We start from the raw sequence: 12,469 nt of genomic DNA, 5'->3' as shown, positions 1-12,469 counted from the left end.
GCCCGTCATTTCAATTCTTCTTATTTTGTTCTATGGTTGAATGACGAAGTTTCTTCTATTTATACCTCAGAACTATTCCGTGTTTTACCAGTGTAATGGATCGATCTTAAAAATAAATTATGTTTGTAATTGTTAACTAAAAGCGTTTTGTACCTGTCTGTAGATCACATTCTGTCGATATATTTCTAATTTAAAAACATTTAAGAATTATCTCCAGTCGAGTGAAAAAATACTAACTGTTATCAATTCTGATGAGCTCGTAGATGGTGACGAGCGCGTCGGCACCGAACACCACGAGCTGGTCGTCTAGGATATCGAGCACGAACACCTGCGCCTGCACGCGCACGATCTTGGCGAACTTGTTGTCAAGCTTCGCGTCTCGTGGGTAGAATCTTATCTCGTCGTGCCCGTCCGTGATACTGTAACATCCTGTTGACATTTAAAAAAAAAAAATTATTTTAATAAGAATGACATATTTCTATGGTCCTGACTTATAAATCACACCTACAATTAAACAATTTCATGTCTGCATTGATACAAGATGTTTTTTTTTGGTTTTAAATTAGTCAATATTTGGGACGCTAGACCGATTAAACAGCACATACAGCAATCACAAAGTCATCTAAGTTGGCCTGTATCGAAACTACATCGAGGCACGGCTATCATCAGCCACGATGAGCGCACGCGGCACACCTGTAGGTCGCCGGGCCCGCGACACTCACCACCGTCAGTCGGTCACTCACCGGCCACGATGTAGTCGCGCCACCAGAGCACGCCGGCCGTGACGACGAAGTCGCGCTCGTGCGCCTCGTTCCCGAAGAGCTTCCAGCGGCGCGCGGCGCAGCTGTAGTGCGCCAGGCCAGCGCGCCCCGCCACGCACACGTGCTGCCCGCTGGCGTCCACCGCGCTGAACTGACCATAACACTCTTGCTACTTATAATATAGTATTAGACACGATTTAATCGTGCAGCGTCTTCGGTGCGACAAAGCCAGTACTGCGGTCACCAACCCGCCTGCCCAGCGTGGTGACTATGAGCAAAACACATGAGTTCACGTTATTTTTGGCGTAAACTTGTGGAGGCCTATGTCCAGCAGTGGACTGTTATAGGTTGTAATGATTGATTGATTGATAATCGTGTTCGGATCATCTATACTTACTACGTTTAAGAAAATAGTAGCGAACCAATAACTTAATAATTTTATAGATGATTTAGTGCCAAACGTGATAGTAAGATATTTTGACTACATGATTAGTCAATTAACAAATTTTGATAAACTGCTTAGTCCAATTTACCAAAATTTGTTTTGATTAACTGTTATTTTTAATTACTTGAAAATTACACTATATCAACTTCTTTTTCATTTTAAAATTAACGGCATTTTCCACAGTAAATATTATGGTTTCACTAGAGGTCGCTCTATGACAGATGCTGATGTGGCACTTCTCAAGCTTATACATAGTCTGTTCAAAAAGTATCGCGAGCTTCGAAATTCCGCGGGCTACGTATAATTGATTTTTGATTTTTTTGTAGCTTTATGTTAGTACTCAAGTCCCATACTTATGCTGACTAGGTCGGTCAATTTGAATGTTTAGTTAATTTTTGACAGCTGTTTTGCTTGGATGCGTTTTGGCTCGTCTTCGATTTTAACCTATTCCAAAAAAAAAAATGTATCAAAGAACCTGTATAAAATTTTGTGTGAAAAACAAAATAAAGTGCGCGAACGCATTCCGAATGTTAACTGTGGCGTATGGTGAAGCCACCTTGGACCAAAGCAACGTTTATCGATGGTACAAAATGTTCTCAGAGGGTTGAGAACACGTGAACAACGAACAGCGTGCCGGACGCCCGAGCACGTCAACAACAGACGAAAACATTGATAAAGTGAAAAAAATAGTATCGGCCAAATCACCGTTAGAGAAGTTGCTGAAAACCTAAACACATCGATTGGCTCGAGCCATTCGACTGTAACTAATGATTTGGGCATAATTCGGGTCGCCGCGAAATTCGTGCCAAAATTGCTCAGTTACGACCAAAAACAGCATCGCGTTAACATTGCTCAGGCGATGTTGGACTCTTTCCGTGACGACCCAAATGTGCTCTGGCGGGTCATAACTGGTGATGAATCATGGCTCAATCATCCCAATGGAAGCTGCCGCATGAACCAAGACCGAAAAAAGCGCGCCAAGTTCGGTCGAACGTGAAGGTTTTGCTCACAGTTTTCTTCGATTGCAGGGGCGTGGTGAATTATGAGTTCTTGCCACAGGTAGGGTAGTACAGTCAATAAGGAATATTACCTGCAAGTTATGCGCCAGAAACGCCCGAATTTGTGGAAGAACAAAAACTGGCTTTTGCACCATGATAACGCCCCTAATCACACATCGATGCTTGTGCGCGAATATTTGTCCAAAAATAATTCAGTAATGGTCCCACAGCCACCGTATTCCCCAGACCTGGCCCCCTGTGACTTTTTCCTGTTCCCGAAACTGAATAGGCCTATGAAAGGACGACGCCACGCCACGATTGAGTAGATAAAGACGGCACCGAAAGAAGAGCTTCGAGGATTGGAAAAAACATTGGTACAAGTGCATTATATCCAAGGGGGATTACTTTGAAGAAAACAAAATAGATATTTATGAATAAATAAATAGTTTTTGAAAAAATACAAAATTCGCGATGCTTTTTGAACAGACCTCGTATATGAGGCTTGGGTGAGGTCACAAAATGCTGTTGGTGTATTTTGTGACGTATCAAAGGCATTTGATTGCGTGGACCTCGGGATTATATTAAGTAATCTTGAGTATTACGGTGGTAATGGTAAAGCTCTTGGTCTCATTCTTCATATCTATCTGATAGAATTTAACATGTACTAAATCTGCACTAAAAATTGGCGTTCCACAGGGATCGATTCTAGGTCCTTTTCTTTATTTTTAAAATATATAGATTTTATATGAAGGGTAATTGTGATATAGTGCTATTGGTTAATGATGCATCGCTTATTTATAAAATTGATAGGAAAAAAAATTAAGTATATTGACGTGAACAGTTCTTTATTGCGAATTCAAGGTTGGTTTAAAACAAACAACTTGGTTTTGAACGCCGAAAAACCAAGTACGTTGTGTTTGCGTTGCCCAATGTTAAGCATCCGAATTATAATTTCGAAATTAATAACGAGAGGCTTATTGTCAATGATACTACAGTTTTCTTAGGGATAAATTTGAACTCAAAACTTCAGTGGAATTCCCATTTGTCATCCTTGAATGATAGCTCAGACTCAGCTCCACATCATTCGCAGTTAGAAAAGTCAGCGATCTTACGTTTAATATATTTTAGCTATTTCTAGTTTTGTGTCTTACGTATGGGGTAATTCTACGGATATTGAGACTGTATTTATTTTGAAAAATAGGGCTATTCGCGACATTCACGATCTTGGAGCTGGAGTCTCCAGACGGAATGTTTTTCATAAGGTATTAACAAAATATTTATAACAACATATGAACACAATATATTTATAACAACATATATTTATACCCCAATATATTGCTTCGTGGCTTTCACTTAGCTTAGCCACGCCCCTCGAAGAACTAAAGTCAATTTGAACACGGCGTTCTAATTTACTATGACTTAATTAAATAATAGGTTTGCATTGTACTTTACTAAGGTAGGGCACAGCAGGAAATATGCTGCTCAAAATCTGGAGCAGACTGATTGGGCAAGTACCTTGACCTTACAAATAATCACAGCTAAATAATACAGGAAAGCAGGCGTCTATAGGCTATGGTAACTACTTATCCTCAAGTGAACTGTGCGACTGTTTGCCGCCCTTGATATATCCCCACCAAAAAAAAAAAAAATACAAATTGACAATTACCCTCAGTGGCCAGTTTGTGGCGATATATGCAGCCGGCAGCTGTAGCACAATCCACTGCTTCCTACACTCATTGTCGTCAACGAATTCTTTGTACTTGGCCCTGCTATCGTACTCCAGCGGCTCCTGCCCGTTCTCTTGCAACGCATCCGAGGACGAGTCGATTATTGACAGCTTCGTTCGACTCGTGAGATTATCCTCTAGGTTTACGAATAGCTTGTCGTCGGCTTGGAGGTACAGATGCCTTTGATTGCTCTGAAAACCGGCCAAGAACAAAGTTTGATTAATTTTCTGAACTACTATGTCGATACGAAAAATAAACATAATATTAATGTATTTACCATGCAAGGATTGACGCTAAGAGGACTCTTCACAAAATCCATTTGTATGAGATTTGTTTTCGATTCTTCTTCTACTTTAACCATCCATAATTGATAACCTTCAGTCGCCCACTCCTGTAAACGTACACACATTTTACTCAATAACACAAATATGAAGCAGTAAATGAGACGTCGCGTCACGCGCGGGCTCGCCGCGTGTCGGTCGAGGTCGCGACCCACCATGCAGCAGACGACGAGCGGGTTGCGGCGCGCGAGGTCGTGGCCGAGCCCGTAGTCCCAGGCCAGCGAGCACATGAGCAGCGCGCCGAACGTGCTCCACAGCGCCACGCCGCCGCGCTCCCAGCTCGCCGCCACCGCGCGGCCCTCGCCGCTCCACCTGCGCACGCGCACGCGCACTCGCGTCAACGGCTTCTCTACGCACGCTTGACTTGGGGAGTAAGCTGGTAAACGCGTGACCAGCGTCACAACAGGTGTGATCGGGCGACTCGAAAGTAAGTCGAGAGGGAGATATAAGGTGGTTTTACTTCAGTCGTATGGTCTAACACACTCGGTTTTTTTTCAATCTTTCCTATTCATTTCAATATTGATAGTGGAAGAGACTAAAAAGTAGTACTAGTATTACTAGTCGATATCTTTATTTTCTCTTGGACATTTCGACACCAACAATTTATACTACGCCAACTCGAATTTTCGATAAGTTTGTTTTCTTAATGCAACTTGAATAAATGTTTTTTTTTTTTTTGTAATAATAAAAATTGTGAAATCGCAATGAATAAATTAACTGTTAAAGATACCAAATTTTAAATAAGTTTCTTAATTAATATAAAAGGTATCACGTTTTTCCCTTTTATAAGCCTCTATTGTAAAGTTCACTTTTATGAGTTAGCTTAGTATAAATTGCTGATGTCGATTTATTTGTTTTTAGCACGTTACTTAATTTCAATTTTATTTATTTGTGACTGCGCACGTGTGTGGGCTACTGCTACGACTAATACGCACCAGCTGTTAGATTACACTAAATAACAATAGCGATTCATTCGAAACTAGTCTCTCTCAAAAAACATTCGCTGTTAAAAAAACGATTTATACAACTATAAATAGAAAATTTTGTATTTGCTTTGCTGTTATATGCACATTATATATTTTAGTCACACAAATTTGTTTGCACTTGTACAGAAAACCTTAAGTAAAATTACAGTAAGATTTTACATAAGCCAAACATACCTCATGCATTTAACAGGTCCAGGATCCCCGGGAAAGTCTTTGGAACTGAGTACCATTGTGTGTGATAACTCCAAACCGCCTGTCGCTTCATCTATTGTGAATACATCTATTTGAGAGCTAAAACAAAATATTATAAATAGCAACGGAACAAATAATTTGTTACCATTTTTAATAAATATTTATTAATGTCATGCAATGCTTCTGGTGCTGCAAGCGTCTATATGCTACGGTAATCGCTTACCATCAGATGAGTCAAAAAATACGAAATTGGCACTACTTACTTTTTTCTACCAATAGCAATAAGTCGGAATTTATGGTTGACTCGTACGCACGTCGCATCGTCAATACCTTGCGCCCAAATACCTTGTACTGCCTAAAATAAAAATATGTAATTGGCAAATATTTTATTAATGAATTTACTTTTACTGTAGCTTAGAGTGATAAAAAATACATAGATGTTTGAAAGTACTAAACACATATTCAATTTAGCAAAAATATAATGAACATGTGAACATGAAACAATTAAATGCAGTAATAATCAATGAGCTGATGTTTTTTCTTTTGTGCAGATGATCTAATGAACTTATTATAAAATATGATAAGGGGATATAGATTATATGATTTATCTTTAATAGCATATGTATTTAATATTTATTTATTATTCGTTCTAATACAAATGGGATTTTAATTAAAAAAAAAATTGTCTATGGTATGCTGACTCATAGATTTCAAGAAACATTTTTTGAGTAGGTATTTATGATTAAAGAAAAAGTAGGTATTTTGATAAAATATAATTAAATTTTCCTGCTTTGAATACCTTTAGAGACAATTACAATTAACTTCTAATGATAGTTTAATTATCAAGACCATATAAACACTGTGTAATAAGTTCTAACATTACTTAGACCCTCATCTCTAAGATATAACTAGCCCCTAATATTAATTTAGCTTACAGACTTTTATATTACACATAGCATTTAATAGAGTTTCATTCGTATAAAAATTCTTACCGTTAGATCCGTTGCTATACTTATCTGGGATAACAGATTTATTGACAATGTATAAACATATCAAAATGATTAGATTACAAGATAATATTACATTTACGATTTATCGTCATTGTATTAAATAGTAATTAATATTATAGAGATAAAATATTTGATAGTAAAAACGATTTTACTGAACCCTTTTATAATCATATCCGAGTAATGACCTTAGGAATTTACATGGAAGAAACTGAGACTTTTTAATCAAATTTAAAAAAATAATATGAGGTCCATAAGCAGTTTACTTAAAAAATATTCTGGAAAAAAACCCTCTTTATACCCACGTAGTTTCCGATCCCGTCGGAATGTCGGCATAGCAAGTAGCTTTAACACAGGTTACAATTGAAGATATTCAGCTATCTAAGTACCCAAGTTTAATTATAATCCATGCAATAGTTTTTGCGTTAAAGAATAACATGTAATGGACGGATTCTCCATCCGTCCTCACAGACTTTCGCATTTATAATATTACTAGAATAGACTACTTTTATGAGAGACCAATATAGAAACTCAAATTATAATCCAAACTGGCCATAGGAATAATTTTATCTTATTATTTCAGCTTAACTTTTTTAAAACCTGTTAACTTAAAACTTACATTTGGATCAAACTTGAGGTTCGGTGCTGTGAGATATGCAGCTCTCCCATCATTCAGTGTTATACCAAAACCACAAACTAGCGGAGAGTATTCAATATCATTGACATGTGTATTGTCTTCCAAAATTGGTTCGGCTAGAAAAAATACAGATCATTTATATGTCACCATTATCATTATGAACAATGGCGTAGCTAAGTGTGAGCGAAGTGGTCACTACGGCCTCGCATTTAAAGAAGCCCCGCGATGCCCGAAGGCTTGACCACGGATAGCTCATTTATTTAATGTGTTAAATATCACAAAAATTTAAAAGCAAGCAAGCTTGGGGCCTTACGAACATAATAATATTAAGACACCAAAAATAAAAAAATAAATATTTATATTCGCACAGCAGGTCAACGGATAGTGTATAGAAAAGTGATATATGATCATATACTAGCTGTTTGTATTATGCTACTCAGACTTATGCTTACTTGCTCCAAATTTATAGAACAAAAGCATTACCTTTAGAAACCTGCTGATTTATTGAGAAAGGTATTCGACCAAGGTCAAGGCAATAGTCTCTGTTCTGAGTACCGTCCCACCGATATCGTAATAGATGTGCCCGTGTTGTGCATACAAGTATTTCTGTGCCAGATATACAACACATCCTAGTTATCTGTCCATCCCACACTAAGATTTCCTTAAACTAAAGAATATAAGCAATATAAGTGTTATTATTTATCATCACATCATCATCACTTCAGCCTATCCCAGTCCACTGCTGGACAAAGACCTCTAGAAGTTCATGCCAAAAACGGCGTGAACTCATGTGTTTGCCCATAATCACCACGCTGGGCAGGCGGGTTGGTGACCTCAGGGCTGGCCTTATCGCACCGAAGACATTGCTGCCCGTCTTCGGCCTGTGTATTTCAAAGCCAGCAGTTGGATGTTTATCCCGCCATCGGTTGGCTTTTTAAGTTTCAAGGTGGTAGTAGAATCTGTGATATCCCTTAGTCGCCTTAGAAATAATTAAGAACTCCCAATCAAAATTGATGTATTTACAATTAATTATGCATTGTAAATAATAGTAATATTAAAAAAATATTTTATTTAGTTTTACTAAGATTGATTTTTATAGTAAGACAAGTTTTCCAGTCTACTGGATAAAAAAGTCACCTTAATACCCTTAGTCATGGATTTAATCCAACTCACAGCTGATGCTAGATCTTTGTATAAATATATGTTTCGGTTCTGAGTGATCTTATAAGTCTCCATACTATACTTTGTAGAGCATATAAGAATGTGGCCCCAGTTGCTACATAGACAACTAATGGCATTTATAACTCATAAAATGTTAAAACAATCTAATAAGCTTTAAAATGTCTCACTTCAGTCTGTAATATCCCACTGCTGGGCATAGGCCTGTTTCCCCAAGTAGAAGAAGGATCAGAGTTTAATAACACCATGCTGCTCCAATGCAGATTGGCGGATATATTCCCTACTATAAGTAACCGACAGCTTAACATGCTCTCCGAGGCATGGTGTGGAAACCCACAAGGACTAACGACCAGACCACAAACAAATATTTGTTTTAACACAAATATCCACTCCGAGCGGGAATAAAACTCGTGACAGTCGGTGTTTTGGCGCCGCCGACACGGCACACGCACCATTACACCAGAACGGTAGTCAAAACGTCTACTTCATAGAATGGAGCCCCTTAACTAGCTATGGATAGCTATGACTTATTGCAGGTAGATTATTACTTACTAGGGTAATCTTCAAAGAAGGAATGACTTCCTTAACAAATAGTTCTGCAGAGTCCCTCCGGAGACTAGCTGTAGGGGGATCGAATTGTTGATATGCTGTTTGTTCATTCTGTGCCTCTACATTGTATAAAATCAAATGTCCCTCCGAAGTCTAAAACAAGTTAAGCATAAACGTGAACATATGAACACAAATATATAACACAGAGAGTTATTTATGTATTAACATTTCTATACCCGCGTGTTGATCTGTCAGACCGAGAACATACATAAATATGTCAGTCCTAAATTTTTTGTGTACCTTCATGATTGTGGTTAGCTTCAAATTAGTAAAAGGCAATCGCTCATACACGCATCATATATCTGTTTCACCACAACTATCGGTCAGTCAGACCGACGCAGGTGTACGTATCACAGAATTAGGTAAGAAAACATCTTAGGATGCTTATGATTTTGCCCTTTTTTCATAAGTATATTATTACAATGAAACAACTTTTACGGATTTTATCACGGTTAGTTAGTTGTGGGCTCGATTTTCCGCATTTAGACTCAATGTTGGTCCATTATGCGTGAAAAGAGGGCTGACTAGTTCAGCCAGCCCAGTTCCTTCCAGAAGCTCAGATGTCTCCTGGGGCGTTCACAGGCTTCTCGGAGCGTCCTTATTTGCCTAAGGATGGTTGCTCGGTGTGTGGCCACTCCATCGCATTCCAGGATCACGTGGGCGGCTGACTTCAGCAGCCAGACATCCCCTACAAAGAGGACTGTCCGTTTTATTCATAATAAATAGTTGCTGTTTGAGTGCCATGTGGCCGGTAATCGTACCAACAACCATTCTGATGTCCAGACGGTTTAGACTGAGCAGTCGGCACGATAGGTGCGGTGATACTTACGTGAGTATCATTTTGGACTGTCAACAGCCGGTTTGGTTTGCCCAAAGGGCATTGTGAGTTGCACGTGTACGTTGCCTTACCCACGAGCGCAATTGTCCAAATGGTAGCGGCATTAAGATGGTTGGGCCAGCGACCTTTGTATTGGACCCCTGTCTTGCTAGCTCATCAGTGGCATCGTTTCCGTGTGATTCGCTATGTCCTTTTCTCCACTGGAGGATTACCCCATTATGTGAGGCCAATACTTTCAGGGTTTGGTGACAATCGTATATAAGACTAGAGTTGATCGAATTACTCCCTAGTTCTTTAAGTACAGCCATTCTGTCCGACAGAATACGCATGTTGCAATCCTTAATGCCTTTTGACGGACGGCGGTGTGGGTTATCGCAACACACTCGCATTGGAAGATGGAGCTGTGTTGGCCAAGCGTTAGTGATAATTTGATATTAAGGTCTTGTGAGTACACTCCGGTTTTGAAAAGCTATAGAGTAATTTTAGGTGATATGCCCCAGCTTTTGCCGAGAAGCCGTTTGCGTTGGCAGAGGATTATGCTGGCTTTGTTGATTTTTGAGTCTTAATGCCTGTTCCAAAGAAGTTTGCTATCTAGAATTACTCTGAGATATTTGACCTCCTTGGTTAGGGCAAGACAGGTATTTTATCGCGGTTTATTGAGTTTTTAGATGCCTGACGTTTTGGATGCTTAACACCAACCACGGAAGGACTGACTGGTCCTAGTTTAAATTATTTTTTATCTTAGTCCTATATATTTTATAAGTATATTTTAGTTGAAGTTTTTGTAGCTACCAAGATATCTGTAATTTCTTCTAAAGTTGTAATGAATATTAATTGGTAATAAAAGTAAATATTTTCTATAAATCTTTGAATAATATATATTTACACATTACTATCTATATCCAAACTTCATTTAATGTTGAATGATAGTCGGTATATGTGTTGTATGTTTTCAAGCGGGTATAGAAAGGTTAAGAAGTATTTGTTTTATTTATTGTATATAAAATAAAACAGGGTTACTTGTTGGTTGATAACACACAACCGCTCCACATATCATATCCTGTCTCTATCACAAAATTTCAATTTTAATTTATATCTAAAGAGTTCATAAATGCTGGATGTATAACATTTTTAGTAATATTATTATTTATTAAAATTATTGTGATGCATTAACATTATTAAAATATCACAAGAAATTTTTTATATCATTGTTATAATTTTGTAGATATATCTTTTGATTCTTTATTAAATAATAGTACATTTCTGACAATATAATGATATCACCATAATTAATGTATAAAAATCTTATAATATAGGTATAAGTAAGATTAATGACATACCGAAATACATATCATAGATGAATCTGGCTTCCATTCCACACATACATTGACACCAAGACGCTGTAGAGATTCAGCACTCCTCTTGTGATACACAATTGGTACAGTCGGCTGAACGGATGAACAAAAAAGGCATTAAACAATACACTTTTAGTAGTTCTAGTACTTCTATATTTTGATATGATATTCAAAAATGTTTACTTCTATATTGTCATATTAATTCATCTTCATTTTATTTACTTAACAATAAGTAAATAACTGAATAATCCAAATGCTTTAGAACTAAACACAGCAAGAACAGTAAACATTTGTGATCTCACAAAAACTTAAAAATTTAAACACAATTTTTTTACTAGGTCGGCAAACAAGCATATGGCTCACTTGGATACCGATTACTGTAGCTTATAGACACCTGATACACCAGGATCAAAAATGTTGCCGACCTTATCCCCAATTCTCCCTCAGGCGCTCTGGTCACCTTACTCACCAACATGAACACAATACTGCTTGAAAACAGTATTATTTAGCTGTGATCTTATTTAAGGTTAAGGTACTACCCCAGTCAGGCTGCTTCGTACTTTTAGCAGGAAATTTCCTGCTGTACCCTACCTCAGTTAAAGTAATATTAGGTAAAGTAATATAAGGTTAATATATTTTTAAGAAGGCTAAATGAAGAGGTATTAACATCTATTTAAAATTTTAGCACACTGCTTACCTTGCAAAACCATACAACTAAACATTCATCACTTAAGGCGGCAAAAAGTACTTTATCTCTATTAGAAACTATTTGTCTAATTAACTGAGCATCAGTTCCCAAGTTTTTTAGAACTTTAGGCCAACCTATGGGAAAATACATCATGAATTAAGTATCATTGGATTTCTATATAATACGTCCAACAATTTGCACAGTATCAAAACAATTTTGTCAGTTGTACGGAATCATAATAGAACTTTTACTATTTAACTATGTAACGTAAATATTTATAATTAAATTCTTAAATTCGTTTCTTCTGTTTCGTCAACACTTTGTTGGTTTGTCAATATGACTTTGACAACAATTTTTTTTTCTTATGAACTGCACGTTAGTGCATTGCCAATGACGAGCAGGAATTAAGAAAAAAATACTCAATCAGTGACTCCAGAATTTCTATTTGAAACGACATAGAAAGGGTGTCACAATCACAATCGTTGCAGTCGCTCAGTGGAACGCACCCATAATTTTATGGCTTAAGCTAAATTGAAAACTATATTTATAACATGTTGTCTTACATATTCATATATGTTTCTAGAAATAGAATTACTTAAAATAGTGTTAAAAAGATTATTAATTATAATTGTACTCGTACACGTACGTAAATTTTTGATTAAGTTTTAATATTACTCAAAGTTTTACAAATTAAATATTATTCAAA

At 37.3% G+C, this 12,469-nt stretch overlaps 1 protein-coding gene across 1 annotated transcript in view; it reads right to left on the bottom strand.

The window, feature by feature from the left end:
* Positions 1-11,913, bottom strand: part of LOC123661721 (guanine nucleotide exchange factor subunit Rich) — a 31,130-nt gene extending 19,217 nt beyond the window's left edge. The window contains exons 1-12 of the mRNA XM_045596666.1: positions 11,773-11,913; positions 11,061-11,168; positions 8,826-8,975; positions 7,578-7,761; positions 7,077-7,210; positions 5,714-5,805; positions 5,433-5,549; positions 4,428-4,584; positions 4,209-4,322; positions 3,871-4,122; positions 744-912; positions 238-429 (exon numbers count right to left, since the gene is read on the bottom strand). Coding sequence (XP_045452622.1) covers positions 238-429; positions 744-912; positions 3,871-4,122; positions 4,209-4,322; positions 4,428-4,584; positions 5,433-5,549; positions 5,714-5,805; positions 7,077-7,210; positions 7,578-7,761; positions 8,826-8,975; positions 11,061-11,168; positions 11,773-11,913 — 1,810 coding nt within the window. The remainder of the gene's footprint in view (positions 1-237; positions 430-743; positions 913-3,870; positions 4,123-4,208; positions 4,323-4,427; positions 4,585-5,432; positions 5,550-5,713; positions 5,806-7,076; positions 7,211-7,577; positions 7,762-8,825; positions 8,976-11,060; positions 11,169-11,772) is intronic.
* Positions 11,914-12,469: the final 556 nt, after the last annotated feature.

The sequence above is a fragment of the Melitaea cinxia genome, chromosome 17 (assembly GCF_905220565.1).
Source record: "Melitaea cinxia chromosome 17, ilMelCinx1.1, whole genome shotgun sequence".
NCBI classification, from domain to species: Eukaryota; Metazoa; Arthropoda; class Insecta; order Lepidoptera; family Nymphalidae; genus Melitaea; species Melitaea cinxia.
This window is presented reverse-complemented; position numbering and strand designations above follow the sequence as displayed.